The 27,275-nt window shown below is 36.1% G+C and overlaps 3 protein-coding genes across 3 annotated transcripts; all 3 read right to left on the reverse strand.

Annotated features, from left to right (window-relative positions):
• Positions 1 to 3,650: 3,650 nt before the first annotated feature.
• Positions 3,651 to 5,365, reverse strand: LOC114735951 (BTB/POZ domain-containing protein At5g41330-like). Its single transcript, XM_028923742.1, is given in 2 exon segments — positions 3,651 to 4,804; positions 4,807 to 5,365. Coding segments are annotated over 2 exon segments (1,389 nt in total). The 5' UTR covers positions 5,222 to 5,365; the 3' UTR covers positions 3,651 to 3,830.
• A 2,071-nt stretch (positions 5,366 to 7,436) lies between these two features.
• On the reverse strand, positions 7,437 to 10,997 carry LOC114735960 (uncharacterized protein At1g76660-like). Its single transcript, XM_028923752.1, has 2 exons — positions 10,582 to 10,997; positions 7,437 to 9,432 (listed from the first exon to the last, which is right to left on the reverse strand). The coding sequence occupies exons 1-2, from the start codon at positions 10,693 to 10,695 to the stop codon at positions 8,146 to 8,148; spliced, it is 1,401 nt and encodes a 466-aa protein (XP_028779585.1). The 5' UTR covers positions 10,696 to 10,997; the 3' UTR covers positions 7,437 to 8,145.
• Positions 10,998 to 20,458: 9,461 nt separating this feature from the next.
• LOC114735944 (puromycin-sensitive aminopeptidase-like) lies at positions 20,459 to 27,164 on the reverse strand (the record flags this gene model as incomplete). The annotated part of the gene is given in 30 exon segments (XM_028923731.1): positions 20,459 to 20,776; positions 20,947 to 21,018; positions 21,129 to 21,356; positions 21,590 to 21,765; positions 21,846 to 21,927; positions 22,020 to 22,166; positions 22,279 to 22,417; positions 22,501 to 22,649; positions 22,973 to 23,156; positions 23,287 to 23,367; positions 23,439 to 23,548; positions 23,664 to 23,720; positions 23,799 to 23,810; positions 23,914 to 23,918; positions 24,199 to 24,217; positions 24,321 to 24,368; positions 24,546 to 24,626; positions 24,734 to 24,797; positions 24,886 to 24,911; positions 25,042 to 25,128; positions 25,210 to 25,237; positions 25,348 to 25,409; positions 25,514 to 25,726; positions 25,808 to 25,915; positions 26,028 to 26,102; positions 26,234 to 26,347; positions 26,640 to 26,716; positions 26,842 to 26,917; positions 27,022 to 27,071; positions 27,074 to 27,164. Coding segments are annotated over 30 exon segments (2,742 nt in total), but the record flags the coding sequence as incomplete, so codon positions are not given.
• Between the last annotated feature and the right edge of the window lie 111 nt (positions 27,165 to 27,275).

The raw sequence follows: 27,275 nt of genomic DNA on the forward strand, positions 1-27,275 counted from the left end.
ATAGCCATCTGACAAGTGTAATGTGAAACAAAGAAAGTGGCCTCTGGGCTCTGGTTTCAAAAAGAGGGAGCAGCTTCATTGAACCAAAGGAGATAATTGCAATTAAAAGAACAAACTGGTCGGGTCCTATTTTCAAACTTCCCAATTGTCGCATTTTTTTCCATAACAAAAAATTTAAGTGAGTTGAGTTTCGAGAGTTTATTAGAATCAGGATATATCTCCAAACTCAGATAACGCTTATGAATAAATTCATGACTTTGTAGGTTATGAGCTAATTTCTTACCAGCTGAACCAACTTTTGTTAATCCTAATTGTGACATTTTGAGGTAACTGGGTAATTCAGGTGGAAAAAAGAAAAAAAGAGAGACAACCGGGTAAGGCTTGACGTTTTGAATCACCTCGTTGCATCATCTATATTTGTTTCTGTACGAGAATTACCGGATGTACCAACTATTGCTACTCGTCCACATATATTGCTTTTATTAATTGAATCAATTAATTAATATATTGATGCAACTTAATGACATGTTATGGTGCTAGCTAACTAGGAAGTAGGAGAGAAGAAACCACCAAGTTGTTTGATAAATTCAGTGAAATGTCACTATTTAGCTAATTATTAATTATGGGGCAAGTGAGGTTTTCATTATTGTACCTATATTTCGTGTCCTTGTTCGTTTGCTGCGATCCAGCTGAAGATCATTTTCTCAAACACAACAATTTTTTTGGTTCAATCAATGCGACTGGTGCTTGGACTTGTAATTGTTGGCATTTTTTCATCAAGCTCCGCACATGCTGTGCAGCTAACAGATGCGACGTTTCATTGTTATATTGCACCCTAAAAATAATGGCAAAGTTTAAATAAATTGAAAAAGTCCACATATAGAAGAAAAAAGAATCCGTACCAGGCTACAACTATTTAATTGACTAAAGACACGATATTTTCTTCTTCTTAAGTCCTAGAAAGATAAACCCATCATGTAGTTCATGGGGCTTGTTCTAATTAATATTGTGAACTATCTAACATGCGATGTTAGGTTTTGGCAGCCATTTTTGCTTGTTGTCTGTTTGAGTTCTGAGAATAATTCTTCCCTTAGTATGAAAATAGATTGAATACGTCACGCAATCAAAATTGCATAAGAAAGGATAAGCAACGGTTAACATTTCCCCTCCTCCTCTATAGGTCACAATCAAAACGTAGCACAATCTGAGTCCTTACATAACGAAGGTAAATATAGGCCACGTACCTCTCATTTCCATGTATTTAGAAAACTTATAAAAGTTCAAATTCTGAATCATGAATAATAGAACTTACTGTTTGAACTAGGTATAGCAGCTACCAGAAGACGTCAGCTAGTGAGGACAGTATGAGGATGATTAGGAGTTGCAACAGGGCAGGCCATTTTTAAGTGTGGCTAGGTTTGCATTCAGTGGGAAAGTAGAGTGAGGAAGACATAACATCTGAAAGGGGGAGCCAGGTAGGGTTCACTCCTGGACATTTATATATCAATCAGCTGCATTTGCATCGTTACTTGTATGTACGCTTATCTGTTCACTTTGATGGTGGCCAACCCTAATGAAGGACAAGGTCTCTCCATCAGGATAAGGGGCTTTTGCATGTGTGGCTGTCTCCCAATTATATTCTTGGAAGCCACGTCACTCACCTGGTTAACGCGGCCCCAAAAGCATCTGCCATTCACCACAACCTAATGCCCCGTTTGGTATGATGGAAGAGTTTTTGATGGAAGTGGAAGTGAAAGTGGAAGTGGAAATAAAAATGGAAGTGGAGAGAAAATGAGTTTTAAAACATGTTTGGTGTAACCATGGAAGTGGGATATAAATTTTAATTAAAATACATTATTGTAATGTGAAAATACCAAAATACCCTTCAGCAGAGAGAAGAACTCCACTGTTCAAAAATCCTCTCCACACCAGATGCAACCATCCACCAAGAACTATCAGCGCAGTTGAAAAAACCAATGATCACCATAAACAGATCCAGTAAAAAAGAAACATTGACTATGAATCACAAATTACACGATTGAATGATTAAAAGACAACAATATTCTAGTCTTGAGAAAGGAAATCAATGAAAATGGTAGAATTGAAGTACTGGAGATTAACCCCCGAAAAGACCAAAATCGTGCTCCAAAGTCAAGACCAAAAAACTTCTCAAAGCAAGCAAATCTGTACAAGGTTCTTGTTTGGGGAGATTCATGAGTTTCAACATTTGCATTGTAAGCTTTGTTCTAAGATTCGCAAGCTTCAGTCATTACAAATGGAAAATCAAAGAAAGTGGAAGGAAGAAGACAAGGTCGAAGGGAGAAGATGAGATCTGGAGAATAAGCAGCCATGGAGGAAAAGAGTAGAGATGAAATCCGCACCACTCCTCTACCGCCGTCCTCTATGCTCCAGATCTCATGCTTGTAGGAGCATCGCTGGAGGCTTTGAGGAATCTGTGAGCCTCGGCTAAGAAGAGGCCGTCTACCGAGTGGTCAATGGCGTCGACGCCGTCCATCATCGTGCTCACCGAAATCATCGCCGTCTGCCATCATGCTCGCGGGTGTTGAACAGTGGGAAGCGTGGGGATGGGGGCAAAATAGTCACAGAGCCAGTTCCATGAGAAGTGGAACTGGGTTCCTGGTGGGGGACTAAGGAAGTGAGTTCCACCGATTTTGATGGAAGTGGGAGTTCCATGGAAGTGGCTTCCAGCATACCAAACATCTTAAATTTGGATTCCACTTCCCTCCCTCCCAATTCCATGCTACCAAACGGGGCATAAACTTTTGAACATTCCCCTTTTTTTCCACGGCAGAATTCTCATCCTCTGCTTTCCCCCTATCACTTCACTTGTAAGAGGACACTTCGGCCAATGTTTGCTCCCACAAAATAGAAATCCTTTTTTTTTTTTTGGCCCACCAAAAATATTCTCCATCGCTCTTAGAAATTTGAAATTAAAAGATAAACTCATAAGGAGATTTGCTCATGTGCAAAAACCATAATTGAACTTGTTTAATGAATGAAAGTTCCTACTAGTCTTGTTAACATGGTAAACTAGTTATTATGTTTTGATTGGTAACCGAGTTACCTCAATTTGTTGGGGGGGGGGTGATTTTGAAAAGAATGCAATTTTCAACAATAAGATTAAGATGAATCAATTTCATAGCCCAGAAAAGGCTCTAATTAAGTAACTGGGTGAAGACGCACACATATACACAGGGCGACATCTAAGGCGCGACATCTGGTTAATGCGGCCCCCCAAAACCCACTATCATTCACTACAACGTACCAAGTAAACTCAGGCCAAAAAAAAAAAAAAACAACGTACCAAGTAAACTTTTAAACATTCCCTTGTTTTTTCACGGCAAAATTCTTATCTTCTGCTTTCCATCTATGACTCCACTTATAAGAGGACACTTTGGCTGATGTTTTGCTTTTTTGCCCACCAAAAATACTCTCCATGGACCTTAGAAATTTGAGTGCAAAAGATAAACTCATAATTAGATTTGTTCTTGTACGTAAACTAGAATTGAACTTTAAAACACTTGTTTTAAGAGGTGAAACTTCCTCCTAGTCTTCGTAAACTAAATTATTATTTTTTGATTGGTAACTAAATAATCTCAATTGAAACGGGAAAAAAAAAAAAAGCAGAGTTTTGAAGAGAATGCAATTTTCAACAATAAGATTGAGATGAATCAATTCAATTTCATAACTCAGAGAAGGCTGTATTTAAGGACCTAGGGTGAAAAAGCACACATATATACAGGGCGACATCTAAAGGAAACGATATTTACACTACGACAGGCTAACCCATTAATCCTATCACTAGTAGATTAAAGTTCCACAGTAGAACTCTGCCAAACCTCGACAAATTGCTGATCCTTCCTCGTCAAGAACATCTTATTCCCTCCAAAGGCCAAATTAGTGATCTTAGAACCGCCAGTGTCTTTCACTCTGCCCATCAAGTTCTTCTTGAATATCCTATTAACTAACTTATCCTCCCCTTTCTTTGCAGAGCCCATTATAACCTCTGACCACATTTCTATGTCTCCTCCCTTGCTGCAGAAAACCTGATTCCCTTGATCTTCAACCTTGCATCCTATGCCTTCCTTCTTCCCATTTAACACTTTTTTATTGTCACCAAGACAAACCCAGGAATTCCCAGAACTCAAATTACGCATATCCACGAAAAATGCCTCCCCAGAATGTACCCCAACCTTGAAGATTACTGACAAGTTATCTGAAACTGTCACGTCGGCAAAACAATCTATCTTCTCGTTCATCTCCCAAACAACACTCCCTGACCTCACATCCCATAATCTTATGTTGCCAGATACACCGGAAGGACCACTATGGGACCCAGATGCCATGAGCAAGTTGTAACCCGACGCCCATTTCAGTTTCGTTGCTGGGATCGCGGAATCGATATCGGCACCAAAAATCTCATTGTGAGCAATTTCTGTAACCGGGCTAAAAGTATTTAAATCATATACCACTATAGCATTTGAATTGCGTCGACCTGATTCGAAACTCGCAAATAGGTGCTCCGGCGAAGATCCAATCGCTAGGACTGTTGAACCAGACCTGGTCACGTTCTCCCAGTCTAAGGCCGTTTGGATTACTTTCCTTTTCAAATCAATAATTTGCAACCCCGAGTAGTCATGGGCTCCAGCAGCTACCACTGAATCGGAGACGGTTAATAGAGAATCGACGGCCATGAATTGAGTCAAAAAAGTGGACTTGCGACGAAGGGACCAATCAAAGGATGTTATCTTACTGCCATGCGCCACATGAACTGAGCCGAACCTTGAGGCGGCGATGGCGGAGGGGTATCTCGTCCATTAAGAGGTAAAATAATCGATTTCTGGAGGTTGAAGGGCTCGAATTGAGAAGGGCCGGATAGGGTGTTCCTGAGTGTGTGCTCGATGCCGTAAAATTGAGACTCAGAAATCAGATCTTGAAGATCGTATGCCTTGGCTTTGGAAGGAAGATTACCTGTTCGGAGAAGGGAAAGGAGGACGGCGAACAACTCAGGATCTCTGTCGATGAAGGGGTCAGAGGATTGAAATTCGGCGATTTTGGCGAACAAGGACTTGGGGCCAGCAGAATTGAGAGTCTGCTTTGTGGTTTGGAAGAATTGGCCACCTACATTAATGGTGACTATGTTGGAGTCAGATTTAGGAAGAGGACCTTCATCGAAATTAGAAACTGAAGAAGGCGGCATATTCGCAGAGCAGCAAGTGCAAGACGCTCTTCCAATCCCTTTATCTTCGGAATCTAAAGAGATTGGAGATACTCAGAGACGAAGATGCAAAGCTCCCTTGGATAGCAAGCGGCTAAAGTACTTTGACGACGAATAAGTTCTGGGGGTAATGAATCTAGAGCCGGGAAAACGGGCCGAGAACATCGGGCCGGCCTGTTTAGGTCCTGAAATTATGAGGGTCGGACTTGATATTTTTCTTTTAAAATGAGAAACAAGCCCTGGAAGGCTGGCCCTGAAGGGCCGCGGGCCGGCCCTTTTAAGCCCTTTTATAATTTTTTTTATTTTTAAATTTTTTTATATAATATTAATGTTATTAATTTTTTACATTGTTAATAATATTTCAAATATTTAGTTATTATTATCATTTTAAAATTAAATTTAGTTTTAGACAATAATTTATCTAATTAAATTTTTAAAAAATCGGTTAATTTGGACTTTAATAATGATTTGATTTATATTATATGCGTTGATATTTTTAAACTATATATATTTGATAATAGAATATTTTTATACTTATATAACTTGTGATTCTATAATTTGAATTAGAAATTCATGAGTTTCAACAACAATGTTTCTCACATTAAAGTAAAATAATAGTTAGATTGCAAAATTCAAAAATAAAATTCTTATAAAGAAGAAAAACTTGATATTTTTGTTACGAAAGAAAAGCATACTTATGAAGAAAAGTAATTAATTATAGTGATGATGAAGTTTCAAAAGATTAATGACAGTGTTTATTTATTGCACAATTGCATTATAGATAAAACTTTTAGATGTTGTTATCTTGTTAATGAATGTTTTAGATGTTCTTAAATGTTGATGAATATTTATATATGATGATATTTTATATTTGTGACTTAATTTTATTCATATTTATGTCTTTTATTAATAATTTCATTGGTTTATTTTTATATTTTTATAAAAAATTTGATAAATATAAAAAAATAGTATTTTTCCTTAAACGGGCCAAAAGCCCGCGGGCCGGCCCTGGCCCTGTAGCTTAAGGGCCGGGCTTAACAAATTGGGGTATTTTTAAAATTTCAGCCCTGGAGGGCCGGCCCTTTTAAGCCCGCCAACCCTGAAGGGCCAGCCCTGAAGGGCCGGGCCAGCCCTGATTCCCGGCTCTAAATGAATCTCTACACAAGGGAAGGCATTGGCTGGCGTCGCCCTCGAGTTGGATATTAAAAAATCAAAATCTCGGTGGTCTCGTCTGACTGAATTTGAGTTAGCCCTCCAGGTGGGACCAAATTCTTTTCTGGGTAAAATCTGGCTGACTGCGGAGTATTGACGATTAGGGTTGTCTCGAAGCTACGCAATTTGAATAATCTGGGGTTCGGTGTTCTCCAATACATCCCGTCACATGGGAGTATATACTCGATAAAAGTAAAATGCTCGTGTGATTTATTTTAAGCGCAACTTTGCCTCATAATTATGGGTGTCTCAAGGTTAGACAAGTTGAATAATTTTTGGGTTAACATGCACAAACACTTCAAAATATTTTAAGGTGCTTTTGTGTGTACATATTTAGCATATTAAAATATTTTATAGTACATCTAATATTTTAAAACATTTTTTTAAAATGTGTCTAATATCTTAAAATATTTTTTGATATATCCAGTATTTAAAAATATTTTTTTTGTGTATCCAGAACAAAAAAATCCTTAGAGTGCTAAATGTACCTAAAAAAACTTTGAGATGTTACAAGTATTACAAAATACTTCAAAGTATTTAATGCATCTTAAAAAATACTTCAAACTGCTACATGCACTTTTAATTCATCATTTTTTAGAAATAGTAACAACAGTGCACAGTGATCAGCAGTTTCTAACTCTTTCATTTTCATTAATTTCCGATGAAGCATGTACGCGTAGATAAAATCGACCTAAGCGTCCACAGAAAACAGAATAAATCGATCTCATACGATTACAAAAGTTCACCCATTTTTTAACAGCACATTTTTCTTTAGAAAACATTACGTTTCAAAATTCATCGTCTCACCCTCCAAAAAGAAAATCCCATATATATACAGTGTGTGTGTACTTCACTCAGTAGTTTCTCCAATTTAAAGAAGAAGAAGAAGAAGAAGAAGTTTTTAAGAAGAAGGTGATTCTCCTCTGCACCCTCTCCAAATCCCGAATCGGCAAAACGTACAGCTCATACTCATATAGATAGCATAGCAGATTGAACATTCATTAATTAATCTGAAAGACTGAAGCAGCACGAGGGCAGAAATCAACACGTGGGACTCTGTACCTCGAGGCAGAGGGGTACAACCATGAAGGCACAAACCACCATTTCTATACAGGAAGTCGGCCCCGTTGGACTATTTTCGGCGCCAAGGAAATCCAATGCTTGATGGATCAGGCGGGCATACTATAATAACCACTTATAATAGAGTAATAGTATGTTTAATGCGAAATCTTTGAGCTTGATTTAGTTGCCGCCCCCAGCTGAATGGCAAAGCTTCATGAACGTTGATCAAATCCACCCAATCACTGAGAGCTCTGCCACAAAATCGGTGCAGAGAGAACCAAACCCAGATACATACATTTGCGTGTTCACGTCATAGTCAAAATGATCATGATCATCGATTTTCATTATTTATAATCACTGCCACACTGTCCATTATAATACAATGTGGAAAGGATAAGCATTTCTAACCCAGATTAGGAAAGAACTCTGAACTAACATGATCCATCTGAAACTATCTTACCTCTTCAGGGGCCACGATGTTCAAAAAAGAGCCCCATCATTCTTGTGTTAGACTTCCCAGCTAAAAGCAATTAGTGGCCTATGATTCATCTTAGTAGGTGTTGGCTGCGGCCACGCAGCAAGGCAGCGAAACTAAAACACTATGCCAGATTTAATGTGTGTGTTCTTGTTGGTTAGCTCACACCAGGTTGAATCATTGGGAAGAAAGACCAATTCTTGGAGGGTTCTCCCTCCTTTCCCATAACTTTCTCATTGGCCCACCAATCTGCGACTAAATTGGGTGCATGAGAATCCCCTCCGTCTGCATTGTCAAAATTGAATTCCTTGGCAGAAGAAAGGGTTACGGATGGAGGATTCTGATTAACCACGTCCTCGTCTCCATTCCCTGTGATTTTCCCCTGCGCATCATCAGCAGTTTCAGCAACAAGGATTTTGTCATCACTCCCAGTTTCTCTTGAATTCTCATCTTTCTCTTCTCTTGCCGCATCATTTTTCGATTTCGGTACTGCTCTAGCTAATACCACTGGTTTGTTCTCGAAGCATCTCAATAATTCTTGAGCAGCTAATTCAAATGAGACTCTATGGTTTACATTCAGACGATTACTGCTTCGATTTGGGATGCCTGGGGACATTCTCTTCTCAGAAACCTGATGATGTGCAAGGGAACTATCTTGAGTTGTGGACTTTGCAGCATCTGGGGTTAGAGATCCAGAACCCTGATATGATCTCTGGTTTTCAGAAGTGGAAAATTTATCATAATTTAGAAGCTTGGAAGGGTCTCCTGTCTGGAAGTCAAGGGTATGCCTGCCAGCTGCAGTTAATTCAGAATCAGGGAAAGGAGATGAGGTGCCAGAAGCTGAGATGCCAGATCTTGGAGATATGAGCTGACCAATTGGGCTACCAGGATGAAGCTGATAAGAGTGGAAGTCATAGTTAGATATTTGGAACTTCTGGAAAGTCTCACCATTCCTGAGGTTAGGGTCAAGCAGCCGAGCGAATGGCACCTCCGGCGAAGAAGGTGTAGTCAAGTGGACAGACTCAGGCGGTGGAGTCAAAGGAGCAGTTGATGGTTCAGTGGTAAAGGTGGAGAAAACAGGAGGTGAAACTAATTGGGTTTCATGGGCATAAGGGCCAATTGCAAATATAGAGGCAGGGCCACTTGGAGAGTACATACTAGCAGATACGGGAGTGAATGATACTGTACCAACCGGTGACTGCATTGCGGAAGGAGGTTCTGATTGAAGGAAAGATGCAGGAGATGAAGGAGGTGCAATGAAGGGAAGTGCTACACTGGTTGTTTGGGTTGAGTTTGCAGCTGTAGTTGCAGGAGCACCGCCGCCGCTACCAGCAGCAGCTGGAGGTGTTGTTTCAGGAACAAGGGCAGCATGCCCTATTCGCTTTCGGTTTTTCGAAAATCCAAAACACAAAGATATGCCCAAGCAGCCTCCCCATCTTTTCTTCTGCAGGAAACAAATACTGATTTAGAAAAGACCATCAGAGAATGTTCCCTGACCCATTACAGATTTTTTTTTTTTGACCTGACCCATTACAGATAGATACAAACAATATGGACTCAGGAGCTTCAGATCATATTCAAAATATTTAGCCACACAACATCCAGTATCTAAAATCACATTGATCAAAATCACCCCTTTTTGGAAATTGATTCTGGTAAGGAACCTAGAGATTCCTAAAGATACAACCAGTTTCCTTCCTCCACTTGGTAGTTACTAGTTGCAGTGATTAAAAATTTGGTATGCCGTCTTCAGATTATTCACAAGCGAGATCGTAAATGATGAAGAAATACAGAATATGTGGGATATACATGCTCATTGTCATTAAAAACAAAATGTGTTCGAACTTTCATCTAACGAAATACAGCAATTTCAGGATAATAAGGAAAGATGACGTAGAAATGTACAATCTATATCTTATACCTTATTATATTATCCAGTGAATTAATAAAATCATTCCATATTATAAAACGAGAAAACCTCAAGTCCAATAAAAGCCCAGTAGTTCTCTAACGCGGAGCAAACGGTGCAAAATCTCAAGCAAGTGACTCTGTCTCCGGTCTTCACCAGAGAAAAACTCGGAAAACTCGAACCAAAAAATTAAAAAAAAAAAAGAAAGATCTATGTCCTCGGTCCACTTTATGAATATCAGCGAAAAGTAAGTGATGCAGATAAAAGCAAAAGCAGCGTGAGAACCGATGAGTTTGATGCCACACGCTTTATCATTTGAGGAGCTAGAGAGGAGATGATGCAGGAGAATTCTCACACATAGGTAAGTTATTAATCTTTCAGGAACTAGCTTTCTTTTGAAAAAGTAAAGTTAAGTACTTTTATCATCCCCCGCCTCAGCCCCAAGAAAAAATCAAGAAAAAGAAAACAGAAAGGCCTCTTTTCGGAAAAGAGATGGAAAGTGGGAGCTCAAGTGCTCAACCAAATGGTACCGCGTCCAGAATCAAAAACAAAAAAAAGAAAAAGGAAAACCAAGAGAACATACAGGTCATAAACATCTAAATGATCATCAGTCATAACTTTTGAGCATCCTCGTACGGAACGAAATAAAAAACAAGAGAGAGAGAGAGAGAGAAGAGATTAAACCTGGACAGATGGCCGAGGAAGGCGATTATCGGCGGCGGCGATCGCAGTGGCAGCAGCGTTTATAGTATCAAAAGTATTGTTAACGGGTCGATAATCCCCGTTAACGCGTCTCATATCGGCGGGTTTCTGGTCTGCTTGGCGAGATCAAAATGGGGAAAACAGCAGAAAACAAATCGAAACAGAAAAGGAGAAAGAAGATTGAAGAGCAAGGAAGCAGAGAAGGAGGATTTGGTAGGGGGAAAGAATGAGAACGAAGTGAAGAGTATGTGTATGTATAGATTATAAAATGAAGAGAGTAGCTATTTGAGGGATTGAGAGAGAGAGAGAGGGGGGGGGGGAATCAGAACAGCGGAAGAAGGGGGCGCTGTATTGGTAGGGGGAACGGAGGAGTGGAGGTCAAACACGGCGAAGACTTGAGGCATTTGAGGGGGAGGGGTTGAGATTTATGTTAATGAAGAAGTGGTAATGGGAAAATTAAAATAGTAGGATATGACGTAAGTGCCCTCGAGGCTGGGGATTGGAGATGCAAGGAGAGAGAAAGGAACAAAGAAGGGTGCACGTGTGCGTGGGCAGATGATGGAGTTGTCGAGGGGCTTTCCTGCCCCGATGTGGGGCCCATCCCCCATCCTCCTTTTACCTGCCTCCACCTTAACTTGCACGGATTCTCATTCTCTTCCCTTCCTCTTAGAAAAGTAAACAGCCAAGACAGATATTCATCATTCTAGATAATGATTTAGTTTAGTTTTTTAACTTTTATAAACTACTCTTCTTTTAATTATAATATTGCTAGTTTTAAATAATAATTTTTTAGGAAGAATTTCAAAAAAAATATCTTAACATTTTAAAATTCTAAATCAGTGTTACTTACTACATTTTAATAATAATTAATAATATTTGAAAAGTAAACAATAATACATTTTTTGTAGTTATTTCTGATTTATGATTTTAAAATTTTAAAAGTATTTTTTAAAAAAATTTCCAATTTTTAAGTTAATTTTTTAAAATATATATAATTTTATTTTTTTTAACTTTATGCAATATTTTAGTTTAACATCTTAGTTTTACAAAGCATGTTTGAAATTATAAAATATAAATATTGTCGGTTTTAAATGATAATTCTTAAATTTTATTCGGTTGGAGTTTTTGGAAGGGCCAAGTTGAGAAAAAAAATAAAGGAAAGGCAATAGGAGAATTTTACTTCTATTCCCTCTTTTCCATTTTTATTTGATTTTTTTTGTTGGTAATAGTCATACCAATTTAAGTTGAAAGACATATTCTTTTGTTGTAATATTGTAGAATTTAAATTAATCTATTCATAGTATTTGGCTTAAAAACATTCTCATGTTTATAAATATTTTGTGTAAAAATTTTAGCCGTCTTTCCATTATTAAAAATAAGACCAAACCTCTCACATGCCCTATTTTCATCAGCTAAAAAATATATATTTTATTTTACTCTTTCATTAAATTCGACTACCAATTTTTTAAAAAAATTCATTGTTAATAAAATTAGCAATCAATTTATATAGTTTGTGATTCCAACTGATTATTTTAAAAAAATTAATTACATGCCTTTTTATTATTAGTTAATTACGCTGTCAAAAGTCTAAAATACAAAGACATCACTGATGACATCTATTTGTAGATAAGCAAATTTAAAAATAATTAGAGCAAGACCCTTGTAAAATTAAAATAAGCCTTGCTTCTTATGATTTTTGAAATATTTTTTATATTTTATTAATGATTTATGATGATTAATTAACTGATTTTATATAAAAAAAATGTAAATGATCAATAATTCATCTCCGATGTATCAAATTGAAGACACCCTGTTGAAGAAAATATACGCCCACCAAATAAAGTTATAGTCAACGGTCCTTTTCTTTAACTCGCCCTCACCCGCACGCTTATTGACATATTATTATTATTATTATTATTATTATTATTATTATTATTATTATTATTAAGAGATAATGTTAATAATTCTCTCTCCCTCTCCCTTCTAAATGCATATCCCAAAATATTATCATCCCTAATCCATGTAGCCGACATTTTATACCTCAACTTTTCTTGGGCTGAAATACCTCAACTTTAGTTAAATATTTATTGCAAAATTATCCTCTAACTCTAATACTGTTAGTTAAAAAAATAATGATATTAAAATTTTAAATAGTGACAAGATATTATTAAATAATAGGATGTTAAATTTAATTTTTAAACTAAATAGTGTTGGCACGAATTTGAATACTGAAAAGATACTTTTTAAAATTACAAAATAGAAAATTTTATATAAAATTAAAAAGACCAGATGTACACTTTTGACAATATTAAATCATACAATAATAAGAAGTGCTTGAGATAAACTATAAATCTGATCTATAATAATTTTTTTGTCAAGGTCTATTTAGCATTCTAAACTATTTTATGATTTATTCAACATTTTAAAATATTTTTCAAGTAGATTCAAAATCTTAATATTTTAAAAATAAAATTATACTAAAGAATACTTTATAGTGCAATGTGCACTTAAACCGTCAAATAATTTAAAGTACTGAACGTAGTCAAAAAACATTTCAAATGTTAAATGATATTTTAGAATAATGTAAAAAATACTTTAGATTTGTAAATTAAGCTTAACCCTTTTTCCACACAAATCTATAATGAAGGCTTTGAATGATTTGCAGATCACATTCTCTGTCGTTTATTATTCCATTGAAAATATTTAAAAAAAATTGATGTGATGCGCTTGTATTATGTTTAACTTTTTACAGCCTCATTCACGTGCGATTATCATTACTCACGGAATCATATTTCAATCATCATTAAGCTAGAGATTTAGATTTACTCTCAGGATTTGGCTCTTTTGTTTCCTTTTTTTTTTATTTTGGATAATTCTCAGGATCTGGTTACTGAACCACAAGATTGGAAAGGAAAAAAAAAAAACTAACGCAAGCATGAGAATTGAAAGGAGTAATTATTAAATGATCTGGAACCCAGATAATTAATGAATGAGATACTCAAATTATGCAGCTTTCTTAGACTTTCTTCTTCTTTCTTTATTATTATTTTTGCGTGCTGTAAACAGTATAAATGGCTGCCTGTCATGTTTCACGCCCTGCCTTGTGTTATATTGGTATATTTTCCAGTTATACTTCGCTTTCACGCATCAGAAAAAGAAAAATCAAATCAAATCATATTATACTATATAATAATAATATTATTATTAAAAAACTTGAGAACGAATAAACATGATGATGAGCTATTTTAAGAACGGTTCACCTAAACTGAGGGAAAAGACGACAGTGGTGGCTTTAAAAGATCAGATCAAAGTTTTAAAAGCATACCAACAACAGCTTCTTTCGTTGTTTTTTTTTTTTTTTTGTCTGTACGGCAAAACCAACGAGACTGTAATAAACTACTCCATAGAATATGTGAGTCAATCTGTGTTTACGCTCAAGTAAGTTTTGTGATGGGAATATGAAAATTGGTATATAGGAAACGGTGGGCTCTCAGAGATCGACGCAGTGGAAAAGCAAATATCAGGTAATCTCTCCATAATCATCATTGTGGCTTTGGCTTCCCAAAAGGCAATCCTCCCTTTTCAATTATTACTTTCCTTTTCTTTTTTTTGTTGAACTTAGCTATCCAGTATTAGCAGCAGTAATTAATCCTCTCATATTGTAGATTTTCTGAAAGAACTTTAGTATTGGCCACGAGACTCTTTTGACACATATCGTTAGGGATCGAATCCCTAACGAAGGGGGTGTTTAGATACTTTGAAAAATACTTCTCAGAAACATTTTTTTCGCAAATCGAGATAAACTCCTTTACATATTTACCTCGTAGACCATAAAATTATTTCTGAAACTATAGTTTGGTTTTCATCCAAACACCCTCTAAATGTTTAAAGAACCCTACTAAACACAACCAAAAAACCCGACTTTTTTTCCAACCCTTCAATTGCCCAATTCTCACTATAAATATATGAACCCAACTTTTTTCTCTCAATAATTGGACACAAAACATCGTAATAAGCTCGTCTTGGAATGAGGAAAACCAGTTTAATTAGTCAAGTGATCAATACGACGACAATGAGATTAAAATCATAACTTGTTGAATATAATTACCATACATATTAAATTTCTCTCGGAATTTTCGGGAGATTCGTTTTACATACACAAAACCGATATAATCCAGTGGGGTAGGAACAAAAGCTTTTAAAAGTCGCTGAAACCTGTTTAAAATCTTCTCTTTTGCTTCATTTTCGGGGCAACTAGAAATAACAATGAAGCTTAGAAGACTTTAGGCGATAAACGATAACATAATCTAAGGTCTGATCGGATATATATTTGGGTATGTAGGGGGCACACTTTGTTTTGTGATTGGACACACAGTAAAATATAAACATATGGATGGATGCCTTGTGATTCTTCACTACCTTTTTGTTTGACTTTTGTGAGAATGCAAACAAGGGGATTAGAAAAAGAATGGCTTTCAGGGTCCCCTCCACCAGCATAAATACTGCTTTTAAATATACATTACTTTAATTTGGGAATCATATGTATATATATACAAGACAGGTGCATGATAATGTCAAACTGGTTAGCTAAGCAAACTCCTCATTATTGAGCCATTGATGCAATGACGTTTTGCTCTGAGAGGATAAGGGGTCAACGAACGAGGGAAACTATGAGGGAGGCTGAAAGTTACGTGTTTGCAAGGGAAAAGAGAAAATTAATTACAGGTAAATGAGACCCAACTTAATTAGTAGTCAAATAATATGCGCATAAAATAATCTGAGAGATATGGTGAAATTGATCATGTGTTCTGTTTGAAAATTGTGTTAGGCTTACAATATTGCTTGCTTGTCTCTTGTCTTCTATTTTTTCTTCTCTAGTGTTGCCCCCTTTCGAGTTTGGATCTTTTTAATAGGGTTTAGGAATGGCAGCATGGTTAATCCTCATTCTCATGTTTTCGGACTCAAAAAATATTATTGTTACTGATTTCTTAAGTTCTTAAGTTCAAAAAATTGTTTACTTTGTCGTATCCATTATTTTTATTATTATTTTTTAAAGTGAAGACATGAGAAGTTAAAAAAGAATGCAAATAAACTACTCATTCTGATTCTAAATATAAGAGTTAGTTAAAAAATGTATTATGATCTTAAATATCAGGTCTTAGTTTGTTTTTTTTTGTTGCAAATTTATAATTATTTTCCTAGACAATCCTAATTGAAGGGGCTGTTTTCGTCAATAAGAAAAATTTCCAATGCCAATAATATTTCAAGAATGTATTTTAAAAAAATCAATACATATTTATTATAAATAACTGATTTAATTAATTTTTTTATTTCTATAAATGACTCAGTTAACTCTTATATTGAGAATTCCCCAGATATTATCATATTCCTCCGATACTTAATATAAGAGTTAGTTTAACTTTTCATTTAGTCTTAAATATAAGACTTCACTCCACTTCATCTTTCATATTTATCCATTCTTTTTCAAAATAGTCATTGTAGTAATGCATATGTTAATAATTTTATTAAATGGTAGTTTTAGCTAATATACTCCTCTGGTCCTATTTATACGGCAGAAAGAGAAGACATTTTTTGATCCTATTTATGTATGAGGCATTGAGAGAAAATTTTACATAGATATACAATTTTACCCTTCATTTATTATTGTGTTGACTTTGTTAACATGAGATATAATATATATTAAACAAAGATAAAATTGGAAAGTTGAATTTTAAATGAAAATTAATGAAGTTTAAGATTTTCCTTAATATGTGTAAAACATGTTGGAAGTGATTTATAAATAGGATTAGAAGAGTACATGATTAACAAGAATATTTTAAAAAAGATCACTTATTTATTACAAATAACTAATTTAATTAATTTTTTAAATCTATTTAAATGAGTTAATTAACTCTTATTTTAAGCAATGGATAATATTAACCGGTAAAGGAGGAGAGGAGACACAGCGGAACTGAATTGTTTTTTTTGTTTTTTTGGACCATGGAGGAACTGAATTGTGGGAATTATAATAGGGGGAATTTCACTGTAGGACCGCAGAAGACAAATAATCTCAAAGAGCCCCCAAAACTTTCTGAAACCTCACTGCAGGACTAAGGGACCAATCTGATATTAATTTTTAGAGTGAGATTACAATAATACCCCTCCCTTTTTATTTTATTAAAAAATAAATATTTACCGGAGTTACTGTTCCGGCCACCGGAGTTCGGAGGTCCGGCCATCGGCGCTCAGGTGGCCGCTATCGGGGTCCGGTCACCGGTGGCCGGAACAGTAACCCCGGCGGGACCTCCGGTGGCTGGAGTTTTTTTGTTTAAAACAAAGTGGCCAAGGGAGGGTTTGAACCCAGGACCCCTTGGCACACCAAAAGATTTGTAACTACCAAGCCAAGCAACCCATTCAATCATAAAATGCAAATAAAACTATATATAACAAAATAAACGCAACAGTCCAAATGTAAGTGAACAAGTGAAATTAGACGATTTACAAGTGGAATTCAGAAATTTGCAACAAAAATTAGGCAATTTACAAATAACATAATAGAAGTTATAACCCCAAATGCAAGTGTTTAAGTGCAAATGAGCAAGTGAAATTTAAAGATTTACAATAAAATTTTATGGATTTACAACCCAAATTTGGCAAACACAAGAGAATTCACAACCCAAAATGTAAGTGTTTGAGTGTAAGTGAACAAGTGAAATTAGACAATTTACAAGTGTAATTCAGCAATTTACAACAAAAATCATACAATTTACAAATAACATAATAGAAGTCATAACCCCAAATGCAAGTGTTTAAGTGCAAATGAGCAAGTGAAATTTAAAGATTTACAATAAAATTTTATGGATTTACAATCCAAATTTGGCAAACACAAGAGAATTCACAACCCAAAATGTAAGTGTTTGAGTGTAAGTGAACAAGTGAAATTAGACGATTTACAAGTGTAATTCAGCAATTTACAACAAAAATTAGACAATTTACAAATAACATAATAGAAGTCATAACCCCAAATGCAAGTGTTTAAGTGCAAATAAGCAAGTGAAATTTGAAGATTTACAATAAAATTTTATGGATTTACAACCCAAATTTGGTAAACACAAGAGAATTCACAACCCAAAATGTAAGTGTTTGAGTGTAAGTGAAGAAGTGAAATTAGACGATTTATGAGTAGAATTCAGCAATTTACAACAAAAATTAGGCAATTTACAAATAACATAATAGAAGTCATAACCCCAAATGCAAGTGTTTAAGTGCAAATGAGCAAGTGAAATTGTCGAATTTCACTTGCAAATCTATAAACTTTTGTTGTAAATCTTCAAATTTTATTTGCTCATTTACACTTAAACACTTGTATTTGGGATCGTGAGTTCCATTATGTTATTTGTAATTTGCCTAATTTTTGTTGTAAATTGCTGAATTCCACTTGTAAATCGTCTAATTTCACTTGTTCACTTACACTCAAACACTTACATTTTGGGTTGTGAATTCTCTTGTGTTTACCAAATTTGGGTTGTAAATCCATAAACTTTTATTGTAAATCTTCAAATTTTACTTGCTCATTTGCACTTAAATACTTGCATTTTGGGTTATGACTTCTATTATGTTATTTGTAAATTGCCTAATTTTTGTTGCAAATTTCTGAATTCCACTTGTAAATCGTCTAATTTCACTTGTTCACTTACATTTGGACTGTTGCGTTTATTTTGTTATATATAGTTTTATTTGCATTTTATGATTGAATGGGTTGCTTGGCTTGGTGGTTATAAGTCTTTTGGTGTGTCAAGGGGTCCTGGGTTCAAACCCTCCATTGGCCACTTTGTTTTAAACAAAAAAACTCCGGCCACCGGAGGTCCCACCGGAGTTACTGTTCTGGCCACTGGTGACCAGACCCCGACGGCGGCCACCTGAGCACTGATAGCCGGACCTCCGACCTCCGGTGGCCGGAACAGTAACTCCGGTAAATATTTATTTTTTAATAAAATAAAAAGGGAGGGGTATTATTGTAATCTCACTCTAAAAATTAATATCAGATTGGTCCCTTGATCCTGCAGTGAGGTTTCAGAAAGTTTTGGGGGCTTTTTGATATTAATTGTCTTCTGTGGTCCTACAGTGAAATTTTTCCATTATAATATTAGGTTTTTTGACCTGAAATCTTATAGGTCTGGGTGTGAGCAGCAGTAGCGACCCCTGATTTAACAGTGATCATCGGTTGCTCCATGTGACTGACCTTGACACTTCGCAGACAACCTTAGCCCTGTTAGCCTCAAACGGCAAATTATTTTAGTGTTTTGAAAACAATCAAATAACGACACAAGAAATCTAGAATTTGTCAATACATCATATGAACCTATCCACATGCTCGCCATGAAATCAAGTGAGACGACTTTGCTAGATATTTCTCTCAGCTTGACTTATTTTTGCCAGGCATGTTCTTCTCATAACTTGAACTGGACCGTACGTGGATATTGGAATTTCTTGCCCTGATTGTGGATTCTCCATTTGACTTTCCTTCTACAACAGGGAATCTAGATTTCAAGGTTAAGAACCTCGTTGGAATTTTCATGATTAAATTAAAAGTGTCTTCACGAGAGAACTTGGACAAGTTGGGGAGTCCAATTTGGTTGGCCACAGCGATACGTGTTCTGCTTCTAGTCTGGCTGCCTAACTGTTAAACCTGAGCTGGAACCAAACAACCATCCTTTCTGCTTCATGAGAATCACCTTTTTGCCTAGTGAATCATATCCAGTTTTCATATCAACGATATGCAGTTTTCCCACTCAAAGCAAAGGTACACGCACAACTCAGCGTTATGCAATAGCGTCTTTGAAAGTTTTACGCAAACTGATGCTTTACCTCTTTCCACTTTTAAATGCTGACTTTGAACAAGGCCCATTATATTCACGATTATGGTTTTTCACCTTTTTTTCAAAATTATAGCGATAAATATTAACTGCATGAGATTATGAGCAAGATCAATACTACGACCTTTTACTTATAAGAAAGCTTTCATATCTTTAGATTACAAGATTATTGGCTATCACAGTTCTCTCCATTGCGGCATTACCATTTCAAATTGGGCACAGGGTTTTATGCCAACATATAATAATATGATCAAGTGTCTAATTATGATCTATGATTTACAAATTTGAATACATGAATGGCATTATACAATATGTTCAGTATGACATTTTAAAATTTTTTTAGTCCAAATGCGTAAATGCGCACGCATATTCAAGAAATTAATAAATGAGAAATAAATAATGAATTATACAAATTATTCTAATGACAACGTAAAGACATTAACGAGAGTAGTAAAAATATTAGATTTTCTTTATGATCTTGAGTTATTTTATACCATCAAAATTTATTACTTGTACCTTATTTGAAGTATATATACATATTTTATACATATAGTTTTACTTTTTCAGAGCATTTGGTACCATATGAATTATAACAAACATGGAAATATAAATTTTCCTGTGCCAACATCAAAGTGGACTGGGAAAAGAAAGGGGGGAGGGGTTGTAGCCAATAGATACTTTTCTAATCCTATTTACAAGGCATAAAGAGAATAAATTTTTGGTTTTATTTGTAAGACAGAGAAAAATTTTTTTTATATAAATATACAATTTTACCCTTCATTTATTATTGTGTTTACCGTATTGATTTTGTTCTCCAACAGTATAATACACATTAAATTAGGGTAAAATTAAAAAGTTGCTGAATTTTAAAAGAGGGTTAATGAGGTTCAAAAATTTTCAGTTTATGTAAAATATGTTTAAATCAACTTACAAATAGAACAAAGGAATATTCATGAGGAACAAAAAGAGTGGACGAGGAGGCATGAGAAGAGTTAAAAGATACCAAACATAAATAAAGGGTTTATATCATATCAGACACCACTTTATATCAAAGACAAAAAGCAAAGCATCCCCAGAAATTGAGATCAGGTACAATAATCAACATGAAGATAGCTACACAGAAGGGAGCGCAGGTAAGGTGGTGGTGTCAGGTGTGCGCCCACAATGCGTTAAAAACTAAAACGAAGACAACTTCGGTATTTCCCATTTTATGAATATTTTTAAACAGCTAAGCTTTTGGACGCAATCTCATACACATTCTCTGACAGTCCATTGGCTGACATAATTAGCTCCAGCTGGGCCTGCAACATAAAACACCACCCCCAACTTGTAACAGAGATGATAACTAGACAGTAGAAATTCCATAATTAAATCCCCTCGCTTCTGCGTAGGAAGGGGAGGTTGGCTCATTCTCAATTTTTAAGAAAAGGTAAAGCATGGCAATCTGCCAAAAGTTGCACCAATAGCATACCTTGGCAAGTTTTTGTCTGTTTTCATCATAACGCTTCCATCTAGAGAAGGCCGACACCATTCGTGAGGCAACCTACATTCAAAGACAAAAACAAAAGAAATAAACAGATTAAATAAAACCGGTGAGCTGAAAATTCAAAGAGATGAGAATCCATAATTCACAGATGGCTTTTGAATACGGACTTGAGGATTGATCTTGTCAAGTTGCAGCACAATTTCTCCCAAAAACTTGTAGCCTGATCCATCCTTTGCATGGAAGTTCACAGGAGATCCGCAGAAACCTCCAATAAGTGAGTACACTTTGTTTGGATTGCGCAGGTCAAATGCTGGGTGGTTTAACAGTTGCTTCACATTCTCAACATTTCCAGGAATGTCAGACATTGCTTGAAGCGCAAACCATTTATTCACCACCTGGATGGAAAAAACGGAAAAATGATTCATTACTATCATTAGAAACTTTCGCCTTGTAGAAAGTAGGAGGAAAGAAGAAGCAGGGTTCTACTAGATTATGTTAGCAGTTCTTTAAGTTTGATTTTCATCATAAACGTAGAAATTATAATTTATAGAAATGGTATCGAACATACAAAAGCGGAAAGATAAGATCTCATTCCCAGAAAAAACAAACTGCAGAAGTGAAGACTTACCAAGAAGTCATGCTGCCACTTGCCATAGAAGTCAGCAAGAACATCATCCCGAGTTTTACCAGGGTTCTGGGCTATAGCTGCCAAAGCTGCAAATTGCTCAGTCATATTTGTGGCAGTATTGTACTCATGCAGCACCATGTTGGTGATCTCAGGATCCTCCAGGCAGGCAAGATATGCTATAGGAAACATTAAAAAATTAGCGAACTGCCACCCACCAAGCATATGAATGTATGCTAATGTAAAAACAACTTTATACCAAGAGCAATATTCTTCAAAGCACGTCTGGCCATGTTAGGATGATTGAAAACATACTCTTCGGAGCTCCTGTTATCTTTTAGCTGCAAAAAGGGTGTACATGAGAAGACAATTGACGAAGAATAAAAGATATTTCATTTACTATTAGTAGGCGACTTCACAGAAGAGGGCATACTGTGCTGAGGAACTCTTCCCTCAATTCACTTGCAAGCTGTTTCCTGATAAAAGTTCGAACAGCATGAACAGCATCAGGATCTGCAATTTCCATCATGTCCATTACTTCTCCCTCACCAGGCAAAGTTAATGCCTTTGCAACAAATTCCTATATAAACAAAAGATTAATATTATAATGTTATCAGCATTTATATCATTTGCTATGAACAATGACATCAAAGAAAATCAACAATCTCAAGGTCAACTTATTTGAAACATACTTTTTCCAGGCTCGAGTCAGATAAAATGCTCTTGAAACCGTCCACAAATTTTTGATTCAAAGCTAATGGTTTGTTATGTTGGAAATCATCCACCAAACTGAGCATCAGCTTACGAGCCAGAATTTGCCCAGCCTCCCAACTAGGTCATTAAAGAAAAAGCCAGTAAATACTTTACATTAAGTCTCAGGCCAAAAGAAAAATGCAACTGCGAAGAAGACAAACCGGTTAAATTCATCTGAATCATTAGCCAGTAGGAAAAACAGGTCAATGTCAGTGAGATCTGATTCAAGACGGACTGGAGCACTATATCCCCGTAGTAGAGATGGGACAGGCCTCTCAAATACATCTGAGAACACAAATTCATCTTCTTTCTGTGTAGTATGAGAATTACATTATGAGTTAGGTATGAAGAGGAAAAGCACCACCATATTATAAACCAAAATAACTCATTATTCAGAATACTCAGAAATATAGTTGATTGGGTTTTCATTCAAATCACATCATGCTTTTTAAGTAAGATTGGAGAAGGAAACATGACAACATGGTTTCAAAAACTATAACTTTCTTTCCTCCCTTCACGTATTGGCATCCGAGCAATTTAGCTTGCATGTGTAATGAAGTAAATCTTACTAGAAGATATCAGCTAAAAACATCATTGCAAGCCATAAAATATCAGTTAAAACTTCTAAACAACCTTGGTGAGCCGAAGAACTGTGGTGTAGACAGGTTGACCATCTCTTGAAACAGACTGCAAAGTTCCATCGTGATATATAGTTGAAAGAGAAATGTCCTTTCCCGTTGAATCAAGCAAACCTACTGCCAAAGGAATGAACATGGGTTCCTTAACTGGTTGCCCAGGAGTTGGTGGAATCTCTTGACTGCAAAAAGGCCCCAACCAATCAAATTATTAGAGACCAACAGCCAAAAACTAAAATAAAAAGTCAATTCCGCACAGTTGCCTAAACCACCCAATCAGTAAGTAGAAATGTAAACATTCAACTAATTTACCTAATTTTCAAAGAGAAAGTATGCGCTTCAGGATTATAAGAGGAATTCACTTTGATAATAGGGGTTCCAGCTTGTGAGTACCTGTGTTTTGTTTAAGAGTTAGCAAGAAATGAAGATAAAAGTGCTACAAGACTCAAATTTAGGATACAGACCAGAGTAAGAAGTTTGCAAAATCTGCATCATTTGCATCCCGCATTGCAGCAAAAAAATCTTCACACGTTACAGCTTGCCCATCATGTCTCTTAAAATATAAGTCCATGCCCTAAAATCCAGAAGACTTGCATTAATCGTGGCTTAAGAAAACAGTTTTGCATGTCAAGCAACAGACTCCTAACATATGAGACCTATTTTCAGGCATCAGATGAATGCGTTCTTACTTTACGAAATCCCTGACTTCCCAACAAGGTTTTGTACATTCTGACAACTTCAGCCCCCTGATACAGGAAATATTCAGAAAAAATAGCAGGCACAGACAAAGAAGGATTGAGAAAATGAAGTAGTGAATGTCAAACCTTCTCATAGACCTGCAGAAATATAAATATAACAAAAACAATTAGATTTCTTCACAAGAAAAGGTTCATGTCAAATCGAAGATCAGAACTAGCAAGAGAGAAATGTTGAACTCACCGTCACTGTGCATCAACACCATGATAGCTCCACATCAGCATTAAATCCAGAAGCATATCCGAAAGAGACAGACATTAGTGGTAGAAATCATAATAAAAAGTCAACTAACATGAACAATCATCAATCAATATATCCACATCCATATAGAATATAAAATCTTTAACATGTCACTGTTCACAAGTCATGGATTGTGCAATTCATTCTTTATGCTCCGTGCAGTGCACAGGGCACACTTCTAGTTTAATTTATAACCTGTAAACCAAAATTATTAAAACACAAGCTTGCCTGTGTAGAAGTTGTCCATCTGTCAAAGATGAAAAGAGAAGCGTAAATACAAATTTGAAAATCACATCTTAAAAAGAGTTTTGAGAGAGAACAAGGTAAGGGAAGGACTTAAGAGTTTTTACCTTGATGTAAGAGTGTGGTCGCACCGGATGAGCCATGGGTCCAGCATCCTGCAAAATCAGATACAGACATTAGAGCTTACCCAGACATCACATAAATTCTGCATAACAAGAATTGTCAAAGAAAGACAGAAACAATGTTGGCATGATCAATTACGATGGCAGTTAGCAGAAGCCATCACCTCAGAAGTTGCAGAATTTGTAACCTAAAAAAAAAACTAAAGTAACCTGTGGAAATTGATAATTTCGAAGTCTTGAAACATCAACGATCCGTTTAACAGTGCGGCTTCCCATGTCAGACGAAAATTCCTACAGACAATCAGTGCAATTCATTACAAGGAATTTGAAAAATTCACAAGAGAAAAACATTGCTGATTTCTCAAATGAAGCATGTCAAGCAAGTACAGAGGTAGTGCCTGGTCACGAAAAACAGTGAGACCTTCCTTCAGGCTAAGCTGGAACCAGTCACGACAAGTCACTCTGGTATTGTTAAATTCAATGCTCAGTTCAAGTTTGCGTGGGAAATATAACAAAGATCTGATGTAATGAATGAAAGACTACCAACTACCTGTTGCCAGTCCAGTTGTGGAAATACTGCATAATAGAGGGGAAAAAACTCAGGTCACGGTGTTGAAATCATCTTCATGAATTTCTTTTCTTTTTTGAATAAAACATCTTCAAGGAAGTCATGCTCTAGAGCTCCCAAGCTATAAAAATTACAAACCTCATGGCCAATAACTCCCAATATTGCAGAATAATCTGCATCAGTAGCAGTTTCTGGAGATGCTAAAACAAGCTTGGAGTTGAAGATCTGCAAATAAATCAGCAATTACAATCTTCAAAGAGTAAGACAACAAAATAACCAAGACAAGCTGACAAGATAGAGACATACATTCAAACTTTTGTTTTCCATGGCTCCCCTGACCAATCAAAAAGCAAGAAGAATAGATTATGTTTTAATGGTAGCTCATATTACATAAAGCATTATATACAAATAATCTGATAATGTGTTAAAAAATGACAAGCTCACATGTTAAAATCAGGAACAGCAACAATATTGAAGAGATCCAGGTCATATTCAAGACCAAAAACCTATTCCCAAAGCATATAAAAAAATCCTGAGAGTCCATATTTAATATGCAATCAAAATGAATAATCATGTTCAAATTGATTTCAGATTAAGAAAAGAAACTGACATCTTCATCCCACTTCATAGCAGCCTTTAGAGAATACATTGCATGTGCCGTCTTGGGTACATCCTCAGCAGGGGTCCAGATCCTGAGAGATACCTTGCGTCCAGAGCGTGTGATAAATGTGTCGTCTCTGCTCTGTAACTGCCCAGCAACCAAAGCAAACAAATAGGAAGGCTTCTTGAAGGGATCCTCCCAAACAGCATAATGCTTTCCATTCTGCAAAATGCACAAATAGGTGAATTTTAGTAACTTCATAGCTTGTTTGTCTCATTACAAAGCATATTTGGAGATGCTTACCTCCAAGTCACCTTGCTCAATCAGATTTCCATTAGACAACAACACCGGGTACAATGATTTATCTGCCTCAATGTGACATGTATATTTTGCCATTATATCAGGTCGATCCTATCAACAGATGAAAATCCACAAGTGAAATCAGAAAACCTGATGTTGTGATGTTAGAAACAATATGGATCAGCCAAGCATATTAAGGTATTAACTACTCTGAAACGCCAACCTGATAAAATGTAATTTTACGAAATCCTTCCGCCTCACATTGAGTGCAGAAATTTCCAGATGACTTGTAGAGTCCCTACAGTTAATCAAATTCACAGTAAGCACGTCCCTTCCCCTCACTTAATGTCCAGGGGAGGAGGGTGTGAAGGAAGAAGTGATAAGTAAAATGAAGCAACAAACTCTGCAGCAAAAGAGATTTCCATATACCTCTAATGATGTGTTCTTCTGTGGGTAGATCTCATTTATGATTTCTAGAACGAATTTACCACTAGGAGGTGAATGGATGGTTAGACGCCGTGCACCCAAATGGTAATCATCCTCCTAAAAGATGAACAGGAAAAGAAACTAAGAAATATTGAAAATGATGCCAAATAATACTCCGAGCCCCCATCATTGCCACCCATATGACACAAGTGTTCTCCAAAGCAAAGACCCCCAGAGTTATAAGTAAGAAGTACAGATATCATGTTGCAAATATCTCATAGGAATTCCATGATGCAAACTGAACCTTCTGGCCTAATAAATTGGCCAGGAGGAAAAGCAGTGACATTGACAGACATTACATTCAGAAGATCTTCACAATCACAAGAAGCGGCTAGAATTCTATATATACCTTCAGTGCTTTGCCATTCAGCTGAATTGAAATCAATTTTAAGTCCTGCCCATCCAAAACAAGTGGGGGAGAAGAACCTGTTCCATAAAATAGATCAATTCAAAATATAAAAGGAATTATTGCAAATAAGTACTCCAAAATTACTCAGATAATAATAATGTATATGCTTCTGGGAACATGATCAACAACCACTATGCTCTACCTTCAATGCGAGGAAACACAGTAATTTTTGAGCTAACCATTGTGCTTTCCTCACCCAAGGAAAATCTCAGATCCACCTGTATTGATTCCATGCATACACATGAACACAAGGAAAGTTAGAACGTTTAAGAATTGCAGCACCTCAAATGTAACATGACTATAAAACTCCTCCCAGACTCACCGTGTCAAAGTAGTAATCAGGCATCTTATAATCCTTCAAGAATATTTCCTAGGTGTCTCCATATTAGGTTCTTCAACTTGCTTTGGCAAGTCCTCCGTGGCAACTGAACAAACTAGCTTGCATTCATTCACTTGCTTAACTCTCTAAAACAAGATAAAAAATGCCGATAATTATAGAAACAAAACAAAATGAAACTCCACATAAATTATACCAATACGAAAGCTTCCAAAATGATACACACTAGACAGACAGGT

The sequence above is a fragment of the Neltuma alba genome, unplaced genomic scaffold (assembly GCF_004799145.2).
Source record: "Neltuma alba isolate B1F8T4 unplaced genomic scaffold, ASM479914v2 tig00002719_pilon, whole genome shotgun sequence".
Lineage (NCBI taxonomy): Eukaryota > Viridiplantae > Streptophyta > Magnoliopsida > Fabales > Fabaceae > Neltuma > Neltuma alba.

What these genes read in the sequence shown, in the direction of transcription:
- LOC114735960 (XM_028923752.1), bottom strand. Translation starts at nt 10,695, where the DNA reads ATGAGACGCGTTAACGGGGATTATCGACCCGTTAACAATACTTTTGAT. An exon ending in TTCCTCGGCCATCTGTCCAG is followed by an intron (nt 9,433 to 10,581) that starts GTTTAATCTCTT and finishes TGTTTCCTGCAG; the next exon opens with AAGAAAAGATGGGGAGGCTG.